This window comes from Lithobates pipiens, unplaced genomic scaffold, assembly GCF_037356315.1.
Source record: "Lithobates pipiens isolate NorthernLeopardFrog02 unplaced genomic scaffold, aLitPip1_a1.2 Scaffold_25, whole genome shotgun sequence".
NCBI lineage: Eukaryota > Metazoa > Chordata > Amphibia > Anura > Ranidae > Lithobates > Lithobates pipiens.
The window spans coordinates 64,502,136-64,524,333 of NW_027507787.1; the positions used below are offsets into that span (position 1 = coordinate 64,502,136).

At 38.8% G+C, this 22,198-nt stretch overlaps 1 protein-coding gene across 1 annotated transcript in view; it reads left to right on the top strand.

The window, feature by feature from the left end:
- COL13A1 (collagen type XIII alpha 1 chain) overlaps positions 1 to 22,198 on the top strand; it is a 237,971-nt gene that overhangs the window by 19,375 nt on the left and 196,398 nt on the right. Inside the window, exons 3-4 of the mRNA XM_077454564.1 lie at positions 3,097 to 3,123; positions 19,914 to 19,964. Of these exons, the coding sequence (XP_077310690.1) occupies positions 3,097 to 3,123; positions 19,914 to 19,964 (78 nt within the window). The remainder of the gene's footprint in view (positions 1 to 3,096; positions 3,124 to 19,913; positions 19,965 to 22,198) is intronic.

Consider the following 22,198-nt stretch of genomic DNA (forward strand, 5'->3'; position numbering starts at 1 on the left):
TTATGGTAGACATACGTGACCTCAAAAATGGGACAAAATTGTAGTGATTTCCAGATCAGAATGGGGCCAGTGTAGTCTTTTTAACCAAAATGTTACCCTTACCCTAGTGAGTGTTGGGACTAAATAGATTTTAATAGATTTTTAACCAAAAAGGTTACCCTTACCCTAGTGAGTGTTGGAACTAAATAGATTTTAACTATGTGTTTAAGTGGTAAATTTAATCAGTTACCCAAAAAGAGATATAATACATTAATATATCATTATTAAGTTTGGTGTGGCATGTGTGATGCTTCATAGTAAGTCACCACTCTGTATGCGCTCAGTGAGTTGTCAACTGAAATGACCCATAGAAATCCATTACTTCCTGTTCTTATACTTTTGCCACCTGTGTTATTGCTTAACACACTAGTACTAGCATCACATGATTTTGGCTGTGTTTGCTGGCCTGTCAATTAGAGTTAATTAGCATTCATAGTTCAGCTAATCCTGTCACCTGCATTAAATCAGCTTTAGTTGAAATAAACATTTTTTTTTAAACAAAGAATGGGCCAATCCTTCTCATTTGTGTCTAAGTAATGAACACTAAGAATAAGTCACATGATAGGATGCCAGAAGGCCAGTGACTAGGTCACATCTGTAGCACACATTGCAATGTGTGTGTGTGAGGAACATGCAATTCCACTGAACGGTACTGGTTAAGAGCCAAGCTTAATGAGTGATTGCAATGCAATTACCAATTTCGAATACAATGGAGTACAATGTCATTTAAAAAAAAAACAATTATATAAATGGATTAAAGTATACGTGAAGGACAATTTTTGTTTTGTTTTTTAGCTTTGGAGTGGGGCAGGGTTAGATTCTCTGCCAAGTTTTTATTGCTCTGTCCCCAATAGGGAGATTCATCCTTGCTATTTGTTCTACAGACTGTTGTAACTGAAACAGAAAGTGAGATGATATCCAAAGTTTTTTTGCGATGCCACCGAAGCAAGAGGTGGTGGTAAGTCTTCCAATTGGGCTACCCATTCAAAATGGAACCCAGACAGCAAGAAATAACTTGACATGGTTTTTATCCCCTTCTTACTCACAAAAAAAAGGGTTTAGCTACTTGTACATTTTAAATACTTTTATCTGCCTGGAGTGTAGCATAAAAGTGTACCTGTGCACTTGTTACATATTCTTAACAAGCAGTCAAAGAGCCACCACTGACTTCTCTAGCTGGTTGTACTATGCAGAAACTCATTCTCAAAGTTCCTCAAAGGGCATAACAAATATTCTAAAATCATGTTAGAGTCAGTTTCAAACACATATTTGTTGGAGGCAAAACACCTATGGTAGAGGATTCCATACTGCTGATCGCTATTGTCCTCATATGAACTTTATTTTTTTTTTTATATTGCTTTAAAGGACATAATATACACTTTATATGTGGTATGAAAACTATGTTATCTCATGTCAACACTGTTGACCAGTATTGTCCATATATGATTTTTAATATGGACTTCATTGTTTGAATGATTACCTGCACCCTATATAGGTTTTAATACTATATGTGTTTTTTTAGCGCTGTATTTTCTCTATATTTATCATAGGGTGTTTGCATATCTACACTGATTGCACGCTGCTTTTCACTGACCAATTTAGCACTAACACATACCTTTTTGGAGTCAATTTCAGACAGTTTAGCAAAATTCACACCTGAGAATTTAGTGGCTTGAAGCTCATAGCTCCAAAATGCTCAGTATGCTAAACCCCATGCTTATAATTGAATAATTGTGAAGCAGAATTGGGCATTTTTGGCTCTATTGAAGTCAATAGTAGTGCACATTTTTCAGGTGCTCCTGTGGGGCTAAAAACACACAATCCTGTCCCAGCACAGCACTGCACACCTAATAAAGGAGCAAATACACACAAAAGAGCCTCGAAATTGTGAATAGGGGCTTAGAAACACCAGTTGTTTGTTTACAGAAGGCTGGCAGGTAACCAAAATTCTGGTGCAAAAGAAAGTGATATAAAAAAATAAGATATCAGTGTGTCTGTTGTAAATATAAAGTTACATTTTTACAGAGTGCCTACAGCTACAGAGATAAATGAGGGCTTGTTTTAGAGCACAGTGCGGCTCACATCAGGGGGGTCGGTGCATCTCCATTCACTGGTTCAGGTCTGATTTCAACCCAAATTATTGGCTGAATTCTGATCTAAAATGAACCAAAAGACGCACAGGAATCCTGTGCAATTTGCACCGGACCCTGCTCCAGAGATGCGTGAACCGGCTCCATAGAGAGGCAGTCACAATCTCCTGCAATGCAATTTGGATGCGGGGAAAACCTGCATCCAATTTGCAATAGTGTGAACCCAGCCTTAAAGTGCTTCTACGGCTTGTTCAGAATATACACGTAAACACTTCAATGTGCATAGGTTCATATGAAGACCAATATGTCTTACCACAGAATAACTTTTGCAGTCACCTCTGGTTGATAACTCTTGAGTAGGTCTAATGCTTGGACTCATTGTCCTAGCTGATTACTAACTGTTTACCTGAAATAAGGTTGGCACCAATTGTGTTGTGGTTGGAGTAGGTACACATATTCACTGATCATCTCATACTTGTAGCCAGCTTAAACCCTATAAATACACAATTGTATTGGTTTTAATTCCCAAAATTATGTAATCATACGCTCAACCTGGCCAACATATGCTCAGCTATACCACTTCCCCCCACCCTACATTGAGTGACCAATCCCAGGCCCAAACACTGTCAATCAAGAAAGGGTGAATCATCAATCATGCAAAAGAGCTCCAAGACAGAGCTTATACAGGTTTGCTATCTCCAATGAATAAATGGCATGGGGGGGGGGGGGGGCATATCATAGTTGAGTATAAGTAGACCTGGCCTATAATGAGACTTTATCATTTACCATAAGCAAAGTGTCAGTCATTTTAACCCTCAGTTTTGCAAATGTTGCATGTTTTAAAGAAAGCACTAATATTTCCTCTATCCCTTTTAATCTTACGTTCTCTCTTTTTTCCTTCCTTTCCTTTTTAATTTTCCTGGTCTTGCCCTGTTATATGTGCCTGCGGATGATGTAAATGATCCAGGGATTAAAGGGTCAGCTTGGAGAGAAGGTGAGTCAGCTCCTCCTTTCCCCCAAAATACCCTCTAACCACAAGTTTAGCCATCTGGAAACTGTTTACTTGAAACAAAAACAACAAAATTACTCCTCTTTCGTCCCTGCTTCCCCACTCCCATTTCTTTGATAAAAGAGCCTGCTTTTCTTAATAACTGCCATCCTAAACATGTTATTATTTAGGATTAATTGCAGCACAAAACGTTTGGTGCCACCAGACAGTCTTGGTCCTTGCAGCCACATGGCCTGGCTATTGCCTGCTGAAATTATTTGCTCATAAACACCCACACAAGTGATGAAAACTTTATACTAACCAGAAATCCTCACCACAAGTGCAGTTTCTATAGCCAGTCTTGTAAACCATGAACGTCGAACACTGCAACGCAGATTGACTGGTTATTAAAGCAGACAGCTCAACACTAACTCCATCTGTGATGCACAGCCTGTCTGCTTGTATTGTACCTCCATGTACATTTTCTGACAATACACTTGATATGCATATATCATTTAAAGTAGAACTATAGGCAAAAAAATGTAAAATACATATGCACTATATTGTCAAAAGTATTGGGATGCCTGCCTTTACATGAACTTTAATGGCATCCCGGCCTTAGTCCGTAGGGTTCAATACTGAGTTGGCCCACCCTTTGCAGCTATAACAACATCAATTCTTCTGGGAAGGCTGTCCATAAGCATTAGGAGTGTGTCTATGGAAATGTTTGCCTCTTCTTCCAGAAGTGCACTTGTGAGGTCAGGCACTGATGTTGGACAAGAAAGCCTGGCTTGCAGTCTCTGCTCTAATTCATCCCAAAAGTTTTCTATCGGGTTGAGGTCAGGGCTCTGTGCAGCCAGTCAAGTTCCTCCACCCCAAACACACTCATTCATGTCTTTATGGACCTTGCTTTGTGGACTGGTCCAAATCATTTGGTAGAGGGAGGATTATGGTGTGGGGTTGTTTTTCAGGTGTTGGGCTTGGCCCCTTAGTTCCAGTGAATGGAACTCTTAAGGCGCCAGCATACCAAGACATTTTGGACAATTATATGCTCCCAACTTTGTGGGAACAGTTTGGGGTTAGCTCCTTCCTGTTCCTTGCACGGCCCATAAAGGCATGGGTGATCGAGTTTGGGGTGGAAAAACTTGACTGGCCTGCACAGCCCTGACCTCAACCCAATAGAAGACCTTTGGGATGAATTAGAGTAGAGACTGTGAGCCAGGATTTCTCATCCACATCAGTGCCTGACATCACAAATGCGCTTCTGGAAGACTGTTCAAACATTCCCATAGACACACTCCTAAACCTTGTGGACAGACTCCCCAGAAGAGTTGAAGCTGTTATGGCTGCAAAGGGTGGGCCAACTCAATATTGAACCCAACGGACTAAGACTGGAATGCCATTAAAAAAACTGAAAAATAGCCCTGGGACTTTAAAAGAGGTGAGAGAGGTTTAGCCAATGTCCACAGCAAACCATAAGACAAAATCTATTTATTTATTTGTTTCAAAATGTTATGTAATAAGCGGCAACAACAATGATTGTGAGTTACCCGGCATAATAGCCAATGTACACAACAGCTGAGCTGGATGTACTACACGGCTGCCATTTTTGCGTTTGGTGATTTATCTCAGACCTTCGATACAACATTCATGCATCCGCCCCTGAAGAAGCGAGCAGGGTCTTCCGAAATGCTGGGTATTATTGATGTCTGCATTATGTTTACATACTTCGCTGTCCATATGTATGTACATTTTATTTTCTTATTGTGTATGTGTATTTACTGACCCAGCAACTTTTATGTTTTATTGTTGCTCATGGATATACAACATTTGTAATAAATCTTTGTATATTTACTTTCATCTGTGTTGTGTACATTATTATTATAATGGCTATTATGCCGGGTAACTCACAATCATTGTCGTTGCCGCTCTGTTACATAACATTTTGAAACAAATAAATAAATTGATTTTGTCTTAGTGTTTGCTGTGGACATTGGCTAAACCTCTTCACCTCATTTAAAGTCCCAGGGCTATTTTTCTTGTTTTTTTTTTGTTTTTTTTGCATTATTAGGGATGGAGGTGTCAGAGGGTCACACCAGACCTTAATCTATTTTTCTGGGATGCCATTAAAGTTCATCTGTGCGTAAAGGCAGGTATCCCAATATTTTGGGTAATATAGTGTATGATGCAATTGTTCACTAGCATTGACATTACAGGTTTTGTTTTTCTGAATCCCACCCATATTATTATTTTGCCTGTAGATCCTTTATTCTTTCCACTTCTATTATCAGATCAAACTGTCCTGTTTCAGTTACAGGAGTTGGAACAAACCACTTAATGCTGACAAGTCAGCGTTTATACATAGGGCTGAGACTTTTTGTCTTTATTCAAAAAAGAAAACCTGTTGATGGAACTACTTTAAAAGGTTGTAATATTTGGTCTCCAACGTAAAGTCAGTTTAAAACGACATGTCCATCTAAGCATACCCTGTCCCGTGGGGTGACAACAGTGTTGTGTGATCTGACTGCAGAAGCAATAGCAATGTCACCATCTTAGCCCTTGTACACACAGTCGGAGATTTCCGACAACCAAATCGGTCTGAGTAATTCCGACGGATTAATTCCAGAAGAGGTCCGGAAGTGATGTTGCATACACATGGTCAGACTAAATTGTCGGAAAATCCGATTGTACATAATGTAATGACGTTATTTCGTTACGACGGGACTACATTCAGGCTAGTAGCCAATAGCTTTGGTCTAGGAATTGGATCTGAGCATGCGTGGCACTTTGTCCATCGGAGTAGGCTACACATGATCGGAGTATGTCCGATAGGAGCATTTTGTCTGAAAATTTTACCGGCAAGTTGGAAAGGCGGAAACAGTCCGATGCAGACCACACACAGTCGGAATATCCGACAAAACGGTCCGATAGGACACATTCCGTCAGAATCTCCGACCGTGTGTACAAGGGCTTACAGGAATTGAAACAATAACAGATCTACTTGGAGAATCAACGGGTGAACTGAAAAACAAAAACTGATGTGTTAATGCAAGTAGCAGACTTCATAATATGTTTTATTTTATTTTGCCCATAGCTGTACTTTAACTTTTAAAGGTAAACCAAAAGAGCTAAAAGATTCCTTTTAAATTGCATTTGCAACATTGAAGAAATTGGCCAGTGGAGAGCTCATTTGACAAACCACCAATTCTATTGTAGTTATTCTCTCTAGCTGTCTCATCATTTTACCACATGACTGTGATGGATGGATCATTTCCCTTTTAAAGGAAATGCTGAATCAGAGAATTGCAATTTGTTGCTAAAGACTGCAAACATAACACTATAAACACATTTACATGCCCCCGTGCTCTGTCCAGTTATCGAAAGTCACGCTGAAATCTACTGCATCTTTCGATAAAATTGGTCCATTGGACCAGTTACCATCTACTATCTTTTTAAGTCTCTGTTGTAGTTGACTAGGCATTACATATACTATATAAACTGAACTATTCTTCATTCTTCAAATTATGAAGCTGATAAAAAAAAAGGAAAAAATATATATTTGCAAAATATGAAAACAAAGCAAAATAATGGTACCCAAGGCTTGATTTGTTGGGTTCTCCCCAGTTATCAAATAATCATTATAATATCCGAAAAATGGTTTATCTGTTGTGACCTATAGCAGTACATCAGCATGAATATGTACACAGCTACAATCCAGATATGTAAATCTGTAAACACTTAAAGATATTAAAACAGATGTATATTAACTACTTATTTATCATCTAGTCTAGTGCTAGTTGTCCTTGTGATTGAAATTGTAGCTGATCTTTTAACATTTTTTTTTTTATATAAGCAATATTCTGTATAAATAATTAAATGATAACCACAGATAACCTCAGAATACACCAGTTAGGGGAAACAAAACCTCCAAGGTTATGGCAAGGCAACACCTGTAATACTGAATGTATTGGTGACACTACCTGCTGCTAGTCTGTTTTTAATTGAAGTATGCACAGGCTGCATCCCTAAGTAGGGCTATGACAGGCAACATCAGTTATATTCTCTGTGTTACAGGCAGTGCTTGGCTGAGACAGTGAAAAAGGCTTCTGGTAAGAGGAGTACTCCAAACCAACAGTGTTGACAGGTATGGCAGTAGTTCTGCCAGTGGATAGGTATTGTGATCTACAAGACCCCCTATATATGCTAAACACTGCTGTACAAGGATCACAGTCAAAGAAAAATGTGCCCCCGTCCCAACTTTCTGAGATGCAAAAGAAAAGTAAAAGAGGGACACTCTTTAGTGCAAAGTATGTAGGCAAAAGACACAACCCCTTCAATGTCTCCAGTTACTCAGCCCATTAAGAATTAAAATTCACAAAATGATTGCCTAAATCCACCAGTGCTTTTTATCACAACATATTTTCCATTTTACTGGATTTTCCAAATAAGAAATACAAGACATAAGAGGTTAGATGAAAACGTGAAAAATTAAAGTAAAACAATTATAATATTTAAAATACATATTTTTTTAGAGCTATACATCAGACCAAAAAGAGAGACAACTGAGGAGGAGAAAGGGGCAGAGGGATTTGGTTTCAAAAGAGGGATGGTCTCTTTAAATGAGAGACATTTAAGAACTAAGAACATAGATATCAGAAAATCAGATAAAACTTTTTTTAACCACTTCCTGCCCGGCCTGTAGCACAATGAGGGCCAGGTGGTGGTTCAGTTATCCTGACTGGGCATCATGTGATATCCAGCAGGATAACATGCTGGCCCGCGCCCACGGGTGCACACAGGACGGAGATCAGTGGTGCTGTGTGTCACTCTGACACACTGCATCTCCGACCGTAGTAAGGAGCCTCTGATGGAGACTCCTTACCATGTGATCAGACCAATCACAGCTGATCACAGCGTGAACCAGGAAGTGCCAGTAAATGGCTTTCCTCAGTTTGCACTGACAGGGAGAGCTGATTAGAGCCTCTCCTTGTCAGGGGGGGGGGAGGCTGTGCTGGTAATCAGCACATTGATTATCAGCACAGCCCCATCAGATGTGCCACAAACAATGCCAATCAGTGCCCATCAGCTGCCAGTCAGTGCCCCATCAGAAACGCCTGTCAGTGCTCATCAAAGTGCCAATCAGTGCCCACAACAGTGCCAATCAGTGCCCACCACAGTACCTATCCCAGTGCCAATCATTGCCCATCAATAAAACCTGTAAGTACCTCATCCTCAGTGCTGCCCATCAGTGCCATCTATGAGTGTGCATCAGTGCCATCTGTCAGTACCAATCAGTGCTGCCTGTCAGTGCCCATCAGTTCCACCTATAAGTGCCCATCAGGCCTGCCTATCAGTTCCCATCATTGCCACCTATCAGTGCCCATCAGTGCCACTTATCAGTGCCCATTAGTGCTGCCTATCAGTGCCCGTCAGTGCTGCATATCAGTGCCGCCTATTGGTGCCCATCAGTGCTGCATATCAGTGCTGCCTATCAGTGCCCATCAATTCAACATATCAGTGCCAACTCATCAGTGCCGCCTCATCAGTGCCCGTCAGTAAAGGAGAAAGCACATTTTTATAACATAAACAAAGAAAAACACCTTTTTTTTCTCAAAAATTTCGGTTTTTGTTTAGCAAAAATTAAAAACCCCAGTGATGATCAAATACCACCAAAAGAAATCTCTATTTGTGGGAAGAAAATTATAAATTTTGTTTGGGTACAATGTTAATTGTCCTGGGCAGGAAGGAGGTAAAGTGCCCACTATTGAAGTGGTAATCATTATTGTTTGAGCTTCTAAATAGACCAACATAGCTGTGTTTTTTATGTTCTCATGAAGACAGTGACTAGGCACAAATGCCTTAATTACACTGGACATCTTTAATCTTGACCAAGCACTCAGGTCCTTTAAAATATGTCTCCAGAGTGCTAAGAAAGATAAGCTGTGCAAATCCAGATTCTTATAGTTGTAGGCTTTACTTATATCAATTATAGCAATTATTTACAAGTGCTTTCATTTCTAGGTATTGGAATGCCTTTAACCCAACTGTTCAGGCTGTCACATGTTTTTAATTCCTCGAATTTGTTACTTCCTGGCCTATAATAAGGAAACCCCGATAACCTGTGTCTGGTTTTGGAGAGGACCATCTTACACCTCTTGCAGCATCACCGCATTACTGCACTAAAGAATGGCTTAGGACTGCTGTTAAGAGGGATTTTGTGAAGATATATCCCTAGGTCCTGTTAAGCCATTAGGTTTTTGTTTCACCAGAAGGCAAACAAATCACTGAGAATACCAGATTATGCTTAAATCACTTAACTGTATTTATTTAGGAAGGACAGCACACGCTTCCACTAATATGCTTGCACAGACACACAATGTATGAAGCTATTATAAAAAAAGAAGCAATATTTCATATGTCAGGTCAATAAATACTAGTAATATCACTGATGCGTGACATGCTTTGCAGTGATAGACTCTATTCTTTAACCCAAGAAATACCTGCTTTTAGGCTGTATTTACATTTAAATGTCCACACTGATGCCTTAGTGGATTATCATGGTATCGTGACAGAGATATAGTCATTTTATCCCTCTAGATATGATCCACAACTCAATGAAATCATTCTGACTTCCTGGAAAGAAATGTTATTACAGAAAAAAACCTCAAGAACAAGGCCCATTCCACCCTCTTACTGGCATTGATGAATGTTGTTGAACACTAACATGTTTTGACACATGTAGGAAATGAGAAGCAGCCTACAAACTTATAAATGTTTTTTGATTGAAAGGTTCTCGTTTAGAGTGGTTTCATGCTTTTAACTGACAAAACTTCTTCAGTCAGACACAGGCAAGTATATTATTTAGGAACTAAAAAAACAGCAGTATGGTAGTACCATGGATAAAGAAAAAATAATAATTTGGTGCATATTCAGTGTAAACAATAATACATAACTATAAATTGCAATGTTGAAAGTGCAAAGTTCAAAAGTGCAATAATAAGAAAAGCTTCATATATAATCTTGCATATAACTGTGCAGAAAAAATTCCAAAAGTGCAAGCGTGAATTAAAGTAATAGTAAGTACATCAAATTGAATATCCAAGTGAAAAAAAAATTATATATAAAGTGCTTGTGCAAATAAACGGGAAACATCAAATTCATCCAAATTCACCCCAATCAAGGATAATAGATGAATAATAAGATAAAGTGCTTTGTGCAAGAAAAATTGAGAAATAGAAGACATCCAATTTATCCCAATGTTGTCACCATCCGCTGTGTAACCAATAGTTTGCCCTAGCTTCTCACCTTATACAGAGACTCCCAGGGTTCTATTCAAGCCTCTTGTATACATGGGATAATGATTCCCCAGCAAACAGTTAATTTACAGAGGTATCCACAGCAGTAGCTCATGAAATATATTTTACATATAATGAGAGAAGGTGAGCTCCATAGTGCAGTAATCCAAAAAAGGTTTATTTAAAACACACGTACTAACTTGCAGTTAAAAACGATGCAAACAGCTTCACAAATGATAGGACTTAAGCCCCATACACACTACCAGATTTTTTTCCATCAGATTTACCAAAACCATGTAATATGAGGTCAAACCTTAAGAGTTTCAATTCGCATGCAATCAGCTAGGCCCTTCCACTACATGGTTTTGGTAAATCTGAAGACAAAAATCAGCAGAAAATCTGATTGTGTATGGGGCTTTAGTCTCACAGTGAATACAATGAACGTGCTTGAAACAATTGATTACTGAGCAAAAACAATAATAAATTATACATTTTCTCTGGGACAGCAGAGGACAAATCCCTTCAGAGATGAGAATACACAAATTCACGGCACTGTCCTTCCTTAAATATGTAATACTTGTAGCGCCCTATGGTTTAGTCAGGAAGCTCCGCACCAAATTCCTTGTCAGGGGTAGCTACCATAGTTAAATTGTTAGAGGTCCATTGATTTCTCAAGTTTGGCCTTGTTGTACTTTTCTCTTCTACCACTAGGTGGCCGGACATTTGGGAGTACTAGATATGAGAAGGACAACTCAAGGTCAGGTTATGGGTATATGGGGTATCTCAGCCAATGGGCATGGGTTTTCTTGAATCCCTTGGCCTGCTGGGAGAGCCTATATATTTGGGTGGAGTCAGGTGATCTGTGTTCTGTGCCACCCGGACTGCTGTCTGGGTGGATGTGTGTCATCTGCCCGGGCTGCTAGGCCAGAGATTGGACCTATCCTGGGGGCATCTGGCTGCCAAGCTGTGTGATGGCCTATCCAGAAGTAAGAGGGCAACAGAGGGTTGGGACTGTGGCTTGGAGTCCACCCAAAAATGCCGGTTCTGCAGGCCAGAGAACCTGTCGTGTTCAGAGGTAGAAGGGAAGCTGTCACCACCAAGGGACCAACTACCTTTTCCAGGGACCACAGTGAGTAACTGAAGTAAGTATCGGAGCAGTATCCCCACCTAACAGGCATGGTGGAGAATCGGGAAACTTCAGGTCGTGATCAAGTCAGGGACCCAACAAGCGGGGGTGACGCTTGCAGAGCAGCCTTCTGTGTAAAGCCAGTGACCGAGCTGGTCAGTGACAGTGAAGCTTGAAAGGTATCCAAAGTGCCAATCTAGGGATCCAGCAGGGAAGCGTGGGCGGCGCTTGAGGGAGATACCACCGTAAAAGCCTTGAGGAGCTCACGCGATTCAAAGTTAGTGAATCAGAGGGTCTGTGGGAGACCAGAAACTCAAGTGGCTGAAGAACTACAAGAATAAGTTGTAGTAAAGCTGAGAGAACTGTTACGTTTAAATTAGGAACTGTTAAGTATTGTAGCCATAGGGGACAGCAAACCTTCACGTGCAGAAGTGGCATCCTGCTGGGGTCTTTCCCTGTACAGCTGTCCTCTTATTGAAGCCTCGGAGTCTGCCTATTGAAATTGCGACTACATAAGGGTGTCCTGGCCCCAACCCGCTTCCCCCTGCAAAATATAAAAGGACTGTTAAATAAATAAAACCTCTTTTGCATCTAAGAAGTCAGGCGCCCAATGACTTTTACTACCTTTGCACCCACTATGCCTCACAACCCACTACATATTGAAGGATGTCAGTGGTCTGTGGCCTCAAAGGTTCTCATTAGATTGGAAGAGGTTGGAGATTCTGTTACATACTTATACAACTATAAAAGTACTATAAATATACTGTATAATATAATAATAGAATATATAAATTAACTATATATGTATAAAGAGTCCAATCCAAGTTCAAATTAGTGCAGTTCTTAAAATAAAGTATAAATGTGTAGATACTTTCCACTGTGCTGGAACAGGAACCACAGTGCTGTGCTTCCCTCCTGTGTTCCCTCACTCACCTACAGTTGTTGATTATAAACATTTAGGAGTCACTATGCACTTTTAAGAGATTATCCAGATCTTGAGCTTTATATTCCTTAATCCTCCTCCACTCTTCTGGTATAGTGGCAGGATTCAATGATGGATATCCTTCTCATAAATGCCAGACCCAAATGTTGCTTCCCCGGCCGGATGTAACGTCAACGGAAGTCCCCACCTAACATATTTTGCCCCTCCCACGGGGCATCTTTAGAAGCAAATATCAGTATCTACTCTATGTTATAAATTGAATCTATAGTCACCTATCCTTCACTCCCGACACTCCGTTGATTTGTGGGAAAGAAGAAAATACTGCCGAATGTCATATGGCGTCCTGGTCTTTCATTGGTGATATCAGCACGTAGAAGCGGACACATATGTAGGTCACGCCCGCATATGTAAACGGCGTTCAAATGACACATGCGAGGTATCACCGCGAACGTTAGAGTGAGAGCAATAATTCTAGCATTAGACCTCCACTATAACTCTAAACATGTAATCTGTAAAAAAATTTAAATCATCGTCTATAGCTATTTTTTAGTACCGAAATTTGGCGCCATACCATGAGTGTGCACAATTTTAAAGCATGACATATGAGGTATCTATTTACTTGACATAACATCATCTGTCACATTATATGCAAAAACTGGGCTAACGTTACAGTTTTTTTTTTCTTTCATTCATGAAAATGTTTTTTCCCCCAAAAAAGTGTTTGAAAAATGACTGCGCAAATACTGTGTGACATAAAAAGTTGCAATGACCGCCATTTTTTCTCTAGGGTGTTTGTTAAAAAAAAAAAAAATATATATATATATATATATATATATATATATATATATACATATACATATATATATATATATATATATACATATACATATATATATATATATATATATATATATAATGTTTGGGGGTTCTGAGTAATTTTCTAGCAAAAAAATTATGATTTTTACATGTAGGAGAGGAGTGATGGAATTTGCGCGGTATGGAAGTGGTTAATGGGTGCACTTTGTAAACAGTTTTTTTCATAATAATAATAATAGCATGAGCAGTATCTTTCTACACTAGATTACATTTTCATTGGCAGTCTGCAGAAATGTCCTCACTTTATGAAGATGCCAGGGAAGCAGTAATGAACTTAAAACTGCAATTACAGACCACAGTAATTGAATTGATTTCTTATAAACACGCTTGGTCACAAATTGTTTTCCAGGCGTTACAGTATACAAAACATGATGTAGCAGGATGCTGTAACATGACTATTAATATCAAAAGTACCTATAATAACGGAAATAATATGATGCCATACCATGCTAATAGACTATAGAAAGGCAGATGCGCTAGTTTATTCGCTAAACAAAATAATTTTGTGCCTTGGGCTTGTTTTGGACCCAGTATTGTAATCTACTTAAGCCACAAGAAAACTGACATGTGGTGTTATTGCTTTCACGTAAATCAAAAGCAGTACGGTTTGTCTTAGACAATAAATCTGTGAAACCACATCCTGATGATGTCTTCCATGTCTATGTCTGCAGAATGCCTCTCTGTGTATATAGGCAGCTCTGTTTCCAGGTTTCTTAGTGCCAGAATGAAGATGTATGAGAGATTACAGATGTGACCCTTGTCATTGACTGCCATTGAGTGAGCATTAGCTTACATCCCATGGAAGTACTGTCAGATGTTCTGATTGACTGCGATAGTCCACACTATGCACATGTTGCCACAGGGTCTAGGAAAGAATCTATGTTCTGTACTTGTTCAGCATTCTCACCCAATCATATAGAGGTTCCAGGAGGTGCACCATAAATGTTCTGCAGCTTGTTGTATTGATATGCAGATAAATGCTATAGCACATGGTGCACTCTTTTGTGCCTTACATTGGCTGGATGGTAATAAATTCTTTCTGGTTAGAGCTCTGTTAATGGTTCCGTATACAGAAACAATAACCGCACAGGCTGATCTGAGAGTCGCAGTGTTGTCCCATGCTTTACTAAACGACTGTAAAATGAAATTGTCTTTAAAAAGGATAACACGTGTAGCAATGACCCCCAGAGAAGCTGCTTGATTTTAATGGGCACTCCTGTTTTCCCTGCTAGTGATCTGCACTGTGGCTGCGCCCAGACACTCACTAACCCTCCTGACAATTAGACAGACTTCTAAGCCTTCAGCCTTTTTTTTTTTATTGATTGACTTGGACGTCTAGGGAGAGTGTTAGGAATACAGAATATCCAAAAATAGCAAAAAGATATAATACGTTCTTAGATCAGCAACAGGGTGGTTGGTGACTTTAAGTTTTCTAGTAGAAGCCCCCTAGTAATATCAAAGTTGATGATGCTCTGTGTTAGTGGCAGCTTCCCAGTTTCAAATTAAATATTTAAGAACAACTAGTTGGTGGCCTCACTTTAATCAGTAGCGGCCTCCTACTTATGGCAGGGTCCTTATACGTGATTGGTAATATCGGGGAATAGTGCTGGTATTTAGCTGTGGTTTGTGCAATCAGAGCTCCAGCTTAAATTATGTGCTCCAAATCCAAGGGAAATTTATGCAAATACAATTTTTTCCTAAACTTGGATCTTAAAGCCTAATGCCAGTCAGCTTTTTATTTCGTTTGGTTAGAGAAGAGTCAAACATTATTTTTATTTATGTCTCCTCATTCCTTGTCCCTGTTATTGTCCATAAAATAAATGAAAGGTGCGATTGTCGCTGGAACAGGAAATAACCATTCACTGAATAAAAATATGTTTTTGATTTTGTCTTGGGAAGGGAGGGCAGATCTCCCCTGAGTGAAGTGAAGATACAGATAGAAATAGAAGCCTGGCAGGGGCTCTGACCTTTCTCCATTTTATTCAAAATGACAATAAACATGTTTTACTGAATTCGGAGAAACATATGTGCATGCTACATTAGATTGGGGGACTCAATTCAATGCAGAATCAGTTCAGTAAGCCAGAGGTATGTTAAAGCACCTTATCGGGCCTGCTATTGATGGTCAGGCTTCTTCATATCATTTTCCCTGAGAGCAGGTTTATTCTGAACAGCAGGTATCAACAGTTAGCGTGCAGATCTTAACCACTACCAGATTACAGTGGTGGGGCTTTTCAGCCCCATGTGTAGCACCTTGTTCCCTATAATGCTTCCGATTTTCCAGCATATTTGCCTGTTACGCAACCATATACAGTAGATGGTGTTATGACTTACTTGATTCACATGCTTACCAAATCTCACCTGAATTGGCTGCTGTTCCTTGAAAGTGCAGAACCTTTTTCCTGCAGTGAACAGAGCAAACATGCAACAAGTGCAGAAGTGTACCTTATGCATGTACTAGAACTAGTGGCGTATTTAGGGGGAAAGGGCCCAGACATTATAGGCAGGCTTTTAGCTGCAAAGTCCACTCTAATGATATTTTTGCCTGTGGAAAATAATGTATGTTAAATGAAAGAAGGGACATACAGCTAGGAAGAACTGCAAAGGAATGCATATGGTCTGGTGGCTCATTCCACTGAGCCAATTCATGAGGTTATGCAAATATACAGTTAGGTTCCAAAACAAATATGCAAATAAATATGGTGCATGCCGTTGATTTATGTGCAGTATCAAGCTAGGGTAGTCAATCCAAAAAGAAAAAAAAAGAAAAACACATTTAAGCATAGCAGAAAGGTTGTCTTTTGTTCTCAATGTATTACCCTAATGGCAATTTTGGCTTGTAAAGTATGCTGTTGTTTGCTGGCAACTGTTAAGGAGGTTTGTACAGGCATACCCCACTTTTAAGTACACAATGGGGTTTATTTACTAAAGCTGGAAAGTGCAAAATCAGCTCACTTCTGCATTTTTTCTGGGTATGCCTGTATTTTACTATTGAGTAGTTGGGAGTAGACATTTGTTTTTATCCAAATGCATTTTTGTCTGAATTTCAGGTATTTTAAAGTGCAGAATCCAGAAAACGAAACATCCGACATAAATAAATGCTTTATTTTCGTCTTCGTTGCAACAACAGTTCGTTACAGATAGGAGATTCGAAATGACACTGACAATAACAATCTGTGTCTATCGAACCTGTGGTCGAATGTGCCTAACCTTAACTCTATCAGTCCAAGATTATTCTACATAGAGAGAAAAGAGTCGACATATAGAGAAAAGATTTGACATAGAGAGAAAAGATCGCTGCTGGAATTGGGTGAAGGAAGTAAAATAAAAATAATGATGATGATGAATGTTATTGGCTGATTGTAACCAAAGAGGAGGAGCAGTAAAATAGCTAGAACTAAGTACACACGTACAGCCAACTTACTTTCAGTTACGATTGCTAGCAGAGAGAGACACACACACACTGAATCATTTCAGAAGGTCTGGTCTGTTTGTCAGAGAACCTAAATTATTTAGCAATTAAGCATAAGCACAGCAGCAGAACAATAGTGAAGCAAGCTACAGTTCAACTCAACTTTTTCACAATAATCTGCTGCTATTGTGTTAGCGTTGTAAACTTGATAGTGATACTAGTGTTGTGATAGCCTCAGAGGCTGCCCGTGCTGTGTGGGGGGGGGGGGGGGTTTATTATTATAGATTCTATATTATAGATTGAGATTCTATATACCCTATCTTGTTACCTATCTGATCAGTGATCACTATCACCAGTCCATTTCCTGTTTGTACTATATACATTCAACATGAACGACAAAGTTTTGACAAAGCAGCAAAAAACATACAAATGTTGAATCTTTGGCTTATGGTGTCTGTGGAAAGTTCTAAGAAGATTCGACGGAGCAGCTAAACTATACGGCGTTGTACAGTTGCTGCTCAGTTCAATCTTTTTTGAGCCTTTGACAGACATTATAAGCCTTCAATGACAGAGTCAACCTTAATTCATTTGGATTTTCAGACAAATGCATTTTTTTACGAAAAATGTAATAAATAAAAATGAAATTTCGAGAGTAACTAAATAAATGTATTTTTTTGACGAAAACGAAATTCTGAAAATAAATATTTCAGTGTGCACATGTCTAGTTGGGAGCATGATGTTTAAGGCAAGATATTTAATAAAGGAAATGCATTTTTTTTATCATCTTAAAATATATCAGGCTATTGATGCTTTTGGAGTTTCAATATAATCAAATTATTTAATTACTTTTATCCTGAGAAGCTGTGAAGGAATTGGATATCTAATGATGGTTATGTACACTGTTTAGATAGAATTTGGCAATCTTTTTCTGCCTAGCTTTTATAGAATTATGTATTCCAGAATACAACTTTAAGGCTCAAAAATGTTTCCCCAAGAAGTGAGGCTGTGCTCCCACTACATTGGTTGACTGCTTGTTTTGTCTATGGGTGGATAGAGCCTATACTCACCTGATCCTTTCATCCTTTGGAAAACAGCTTCCAGCGGTGGACTGCTCCTGACATCTTCATGTCCAGAGCTGGTCTATGAGCTTGATGAGGTCAGGAACATTCCTCCACACAAGACCTCTAGACCATGGGGGGGGGGGGGGGGCAGGAGTCTTGCACTGGGGGGATTGGAGGACTAGGTGAATATATCTCAGCTCTCCAGTCCCCTAGAGAAAAAATTGCAGTTAACCCATGCAGTGTGGGCACAGCCCCACTGCATAGGATTAAATAAAATCAGCTTAAAGTGAACATGTACTCTGTTTTATAAATTTTTTTAAGTCTTTTCCAAGAGTAGTCACCATAAAATGTCTACCATCACTTTTAAAATTTAGGAATGTCACTAACATGGCAAAGCTCTGCTAACTGCCATTCCACTGCCCAATGTCACTGCTTTAGTGGCCAGTAAAGACAGTGTTATTGGCTAGGGAACCACAGTTTATAGCCACAAAGCAAGGGACAGTCAGGCTCCAGTAACAAAGTAAAACGGAATCAGAGAGTAGCACATAAGAAACATTTCTAACTAATAAAGGTGAAGAGACTGAAAAGGAATTTTATGGAGTGTGCTCGTAGACTGGACTTTTACTTTTTTACATTTTAAAGCGGAGTCTAGGTTCACTTTAACTATTGTGACCAGATGTCTGATGTTGCTAAACTTCTGCAGTCAAAGTACAACTAATTCAGGGTTCCTCCATAAATAGTTTTGTGCAGATGTCTGACGATTCATGTTTAAAACGCTGGTCATCATGACAATAGTATATCACAATTGTATTTTTTTTTTTCTGTAAAACACTGCATCTTGTTTCTTTTTAAACATTTATTCCATGATGTTACCTTGTAAAGCTAACTTGTTTTTGTCTGTTATACAAGCCATGCAGGGGTAAAACTGCAAGGAACAAAAAAACTGCTGATTATCAAATACAGGCAGTATGTTAGAATTTACCTTTTTAAAATGTTGTTATATGAACTGGTGCTACATATTTTCATCACTGAAACACTTAGATCACTTAGATCCACTTAATCTTTGATGCAACTGTTGAAACATTGACCAGTTCTTTGCCATAATTAAGTTGGTTATACACAAGGGAGATCTGATAACTTGGGGGGAGAAAGCAGGCTACCATTCACTCATAATCATTCAGTTTTTGATATACAGCAGGTGATTTCAAAGTACTACCAATGGTTTTACTGAGTCATCTATGCAGAAATATTTTCACTAAAATGTAATTCTGAATAATTTTAAAGAAAATATTATATCCTTATTGTTAGCGTCTGTTTGGTATCCCCAATGGAAGCTTAATTTGATGGATTTGATTTATTAAGGGAGTAGAGACTGAGCTGAGTAAGTAAGTGAAGCTACTGTATGTATACTATAAATTCTCAATCGTAAGCAAAAAAGATTTAAAATTGGCAGGAATTTTTCTTAAAAATGATTATAGCTCTGTTCCTTTATTATATTACTCCCTGACCTTGAAAAATTAACAAATGGTTTACCAAGTCTGTTTTTTATAGTTTTTTTCATAACTTTGGATAGAGCAGAGAAGTTTTTTTTCCTTGTTTTTGCTCTTTATGTTCTACTAGGGAGATAAGGGAAGACAAGGCAGAAAGCAAGAGGAAATGTGTCTATAGTGTGGGAAAAGTTCATATCACTCTCTGTTCCAGTGATAATGGTCACCAGGACACATAGGGGGAGAATTACTAAAACTGGTGCACAAAGAATCTGGTGCAGCTGTCCATGGTAACCAATCAGCTTCTAACTTCTTCATGTTCAATTAAGCTTTGGCAATAAAACCTGTAAGGTGATTGGGTACTTTGCACAGAAACAGCAGATTCTGTGTGCACCAGTTTTAGTAAATCTCCCCCATTTGAGAGGTTGATTGACTAACCATTGTAAACAATCCTTTATAAGTAGGATTTTACTCCTCGTACCATTTTAAATATTATTTCATATACTATCTTTCTAGATGCGTCTTGCTCTTTGTGACTTTCCTCCTTCTCTATATTTTTCTCATTCCCTTCTTTTCTATCTACTGTCTTTCTGCAGGGCGCTCCAGGAGAACCGGGCATGTCTGTCATAGGACCCCGTGGCCCTCCTGTAAGTGTCTCAACTGTTAAAATCAATAATACATATTTTAGAATATTATCACAGATTTTAGGCAACCAGAACAACATTCTGATCATTTAATTTCCAGTTTCTGTTATTCAAGGATAGTGAGCACTGTATGCTATTTTAATTATAGGTTATTTCTACTTTTTTTTCTTCTGTAGATGCAAAACATTATTCATAGGCATTGCAATGTCACATTATGTGTCTTTCTTTGCATATTTTTAAATTTTGGTTTGCATCAACATGGCATGAACATAGAATAGATAACCAAAATAATTACAATGTTCTACTTTAGTTGGTAGGTGCTATTTTTACTGTATAAATATATATAGCAGTATTTTTGGTGCCTTAAATTGTCATTATGTAAATTTTATGCAACCTTTCCAGTAAGCATGTCGTACTGTGTAATCACTAGTGAGAAATGAGATGTCTAACTAAATGAAACAGCTGAGGTTTCACGATTCAACTTATTTTTAACAAATTACTGGGAGAAGAGGATTATCATAAAAAAAGAACACTAAGTACTACATGCATATGAGCTAACCACATAAAACAACCCAAATGCAATTTTAGCTAAAATAACAAATGACTTGCAATACATGGTGTCCACGCGCCTGTCCTCATCCACATTTGGACATAGCCAAAATGTAAGGAGTTACTTCTCGTTCTCATAATGTGATAGCTGTCAAACTGTCTGGCAATAATCCTAAATAAGGCTTCAGTCCCTCTTCCTTCTATCATTATTACTGCTGCCAGACTCATCCAGCTTACCAACCATTCAGTGTCTGCTACCCCTATCTGCCATTCCATCCACTGGGTTTTGCTTGGGCAATGAATAAAATTCAAAATATGAGCAACAATATACAAAGCCATCCACAACTCTGCCCCCAGCTACATCACCAACCTCATCTACAAATATCACCCAAACCATCCTCTTCACTTTTCCCAAGACTTCTGGATCTAGCTCCCTTTTCACCTCTTCCAATGCTCACCTCCAGAACTTCCCAGAGCCTCTCCCCTTCCCTGGAACTACCTATTCTAACATGTCCAGTTATCTGTCCACCTTTAGGAGTTGCCTAAGAATTAATTTCTACAGGCAGGCCTATCCAGCATCTACCTAGCAACTATAATTTTACTTTCTCCATTAACTAATCCCAATGCAGTTATTAGCTTTTGTATGACTTGTCCAAGCAGGGATCTCTGAACCATCTTTAATGGAATTGTTTTACAACTCTGTTGTCTACATTTGCATTGTAAAGTACGATGCAAACTGTTGGTGCTATATAAATCCTGTGTAAAAATAATAAGAGTTGTCTAGTCTGGAAGATTAGCTAGTCAGTATACAAGTAGCCTTACCAGCCTTAAAAAAACTGTAGACAAAATTGACAATAGGTTATATAGAGATCTAAAAAGTTTTGACATAAGAAACCATGATTGGCTCGGAGTTATTCTTTAACCTCTGGCATGGAACAATGTAGTCAGATGTATTTGTACACTGCAAATTATACCTTTTAATAATAAAAGGTAATAGGCATGTAAAACGTCTTTTCAAGTTTTAACAACTTTACCTAATGTAGGACAATATCCCTAAATAATTTTGTAATATAGGCTTTTTCAAGGATTGCAGATGGTAAGAATGTGTTTTTCACAATAAATACCTTGCTAAGTATTCTTTTTGTGTCCACTGTTTAACAGCAACCTTGGACAGTGTGTGGGTTGTGACATAGATAACAGCGCTGTTAGTACAAAAGGAACAGTGATTTCCTTATAGGGAAGTTGGCTGCCTCTCCTCGGTTAAGCAGTTGCACGTGCTCAGGGACAGTTCATGAAACCACAGAAATGGGGTGGTTGCTCTGATCCATGGCAGATGCCATGATGGTACCATCCACAACAAACTGTCTGCTATTTTGAATGTAGACAGTTATTCTCAGAGGTGCAGTAGAAGATGGAAAAGCAGCATGAAAATATGAGCTGGATGTCATTAACTATATACGCTATTTATTTTTTGGATTAAACAGAGGTTACACTACATAAATACCCTCACTTATTCCCTGAGTCTGTGAATGGGGACTACATTCCTTGCAGTCCCACATACAATGCTGACTATATTTGATGAGAGCCTTTCATTTGACCAGTTAGCATTTTAGCATTGGTAACGCACCAGTCATTCCAAAAGTGAAATTTTAGTTATAAATAAAACCCGATGGGCCAAGACAGACCTT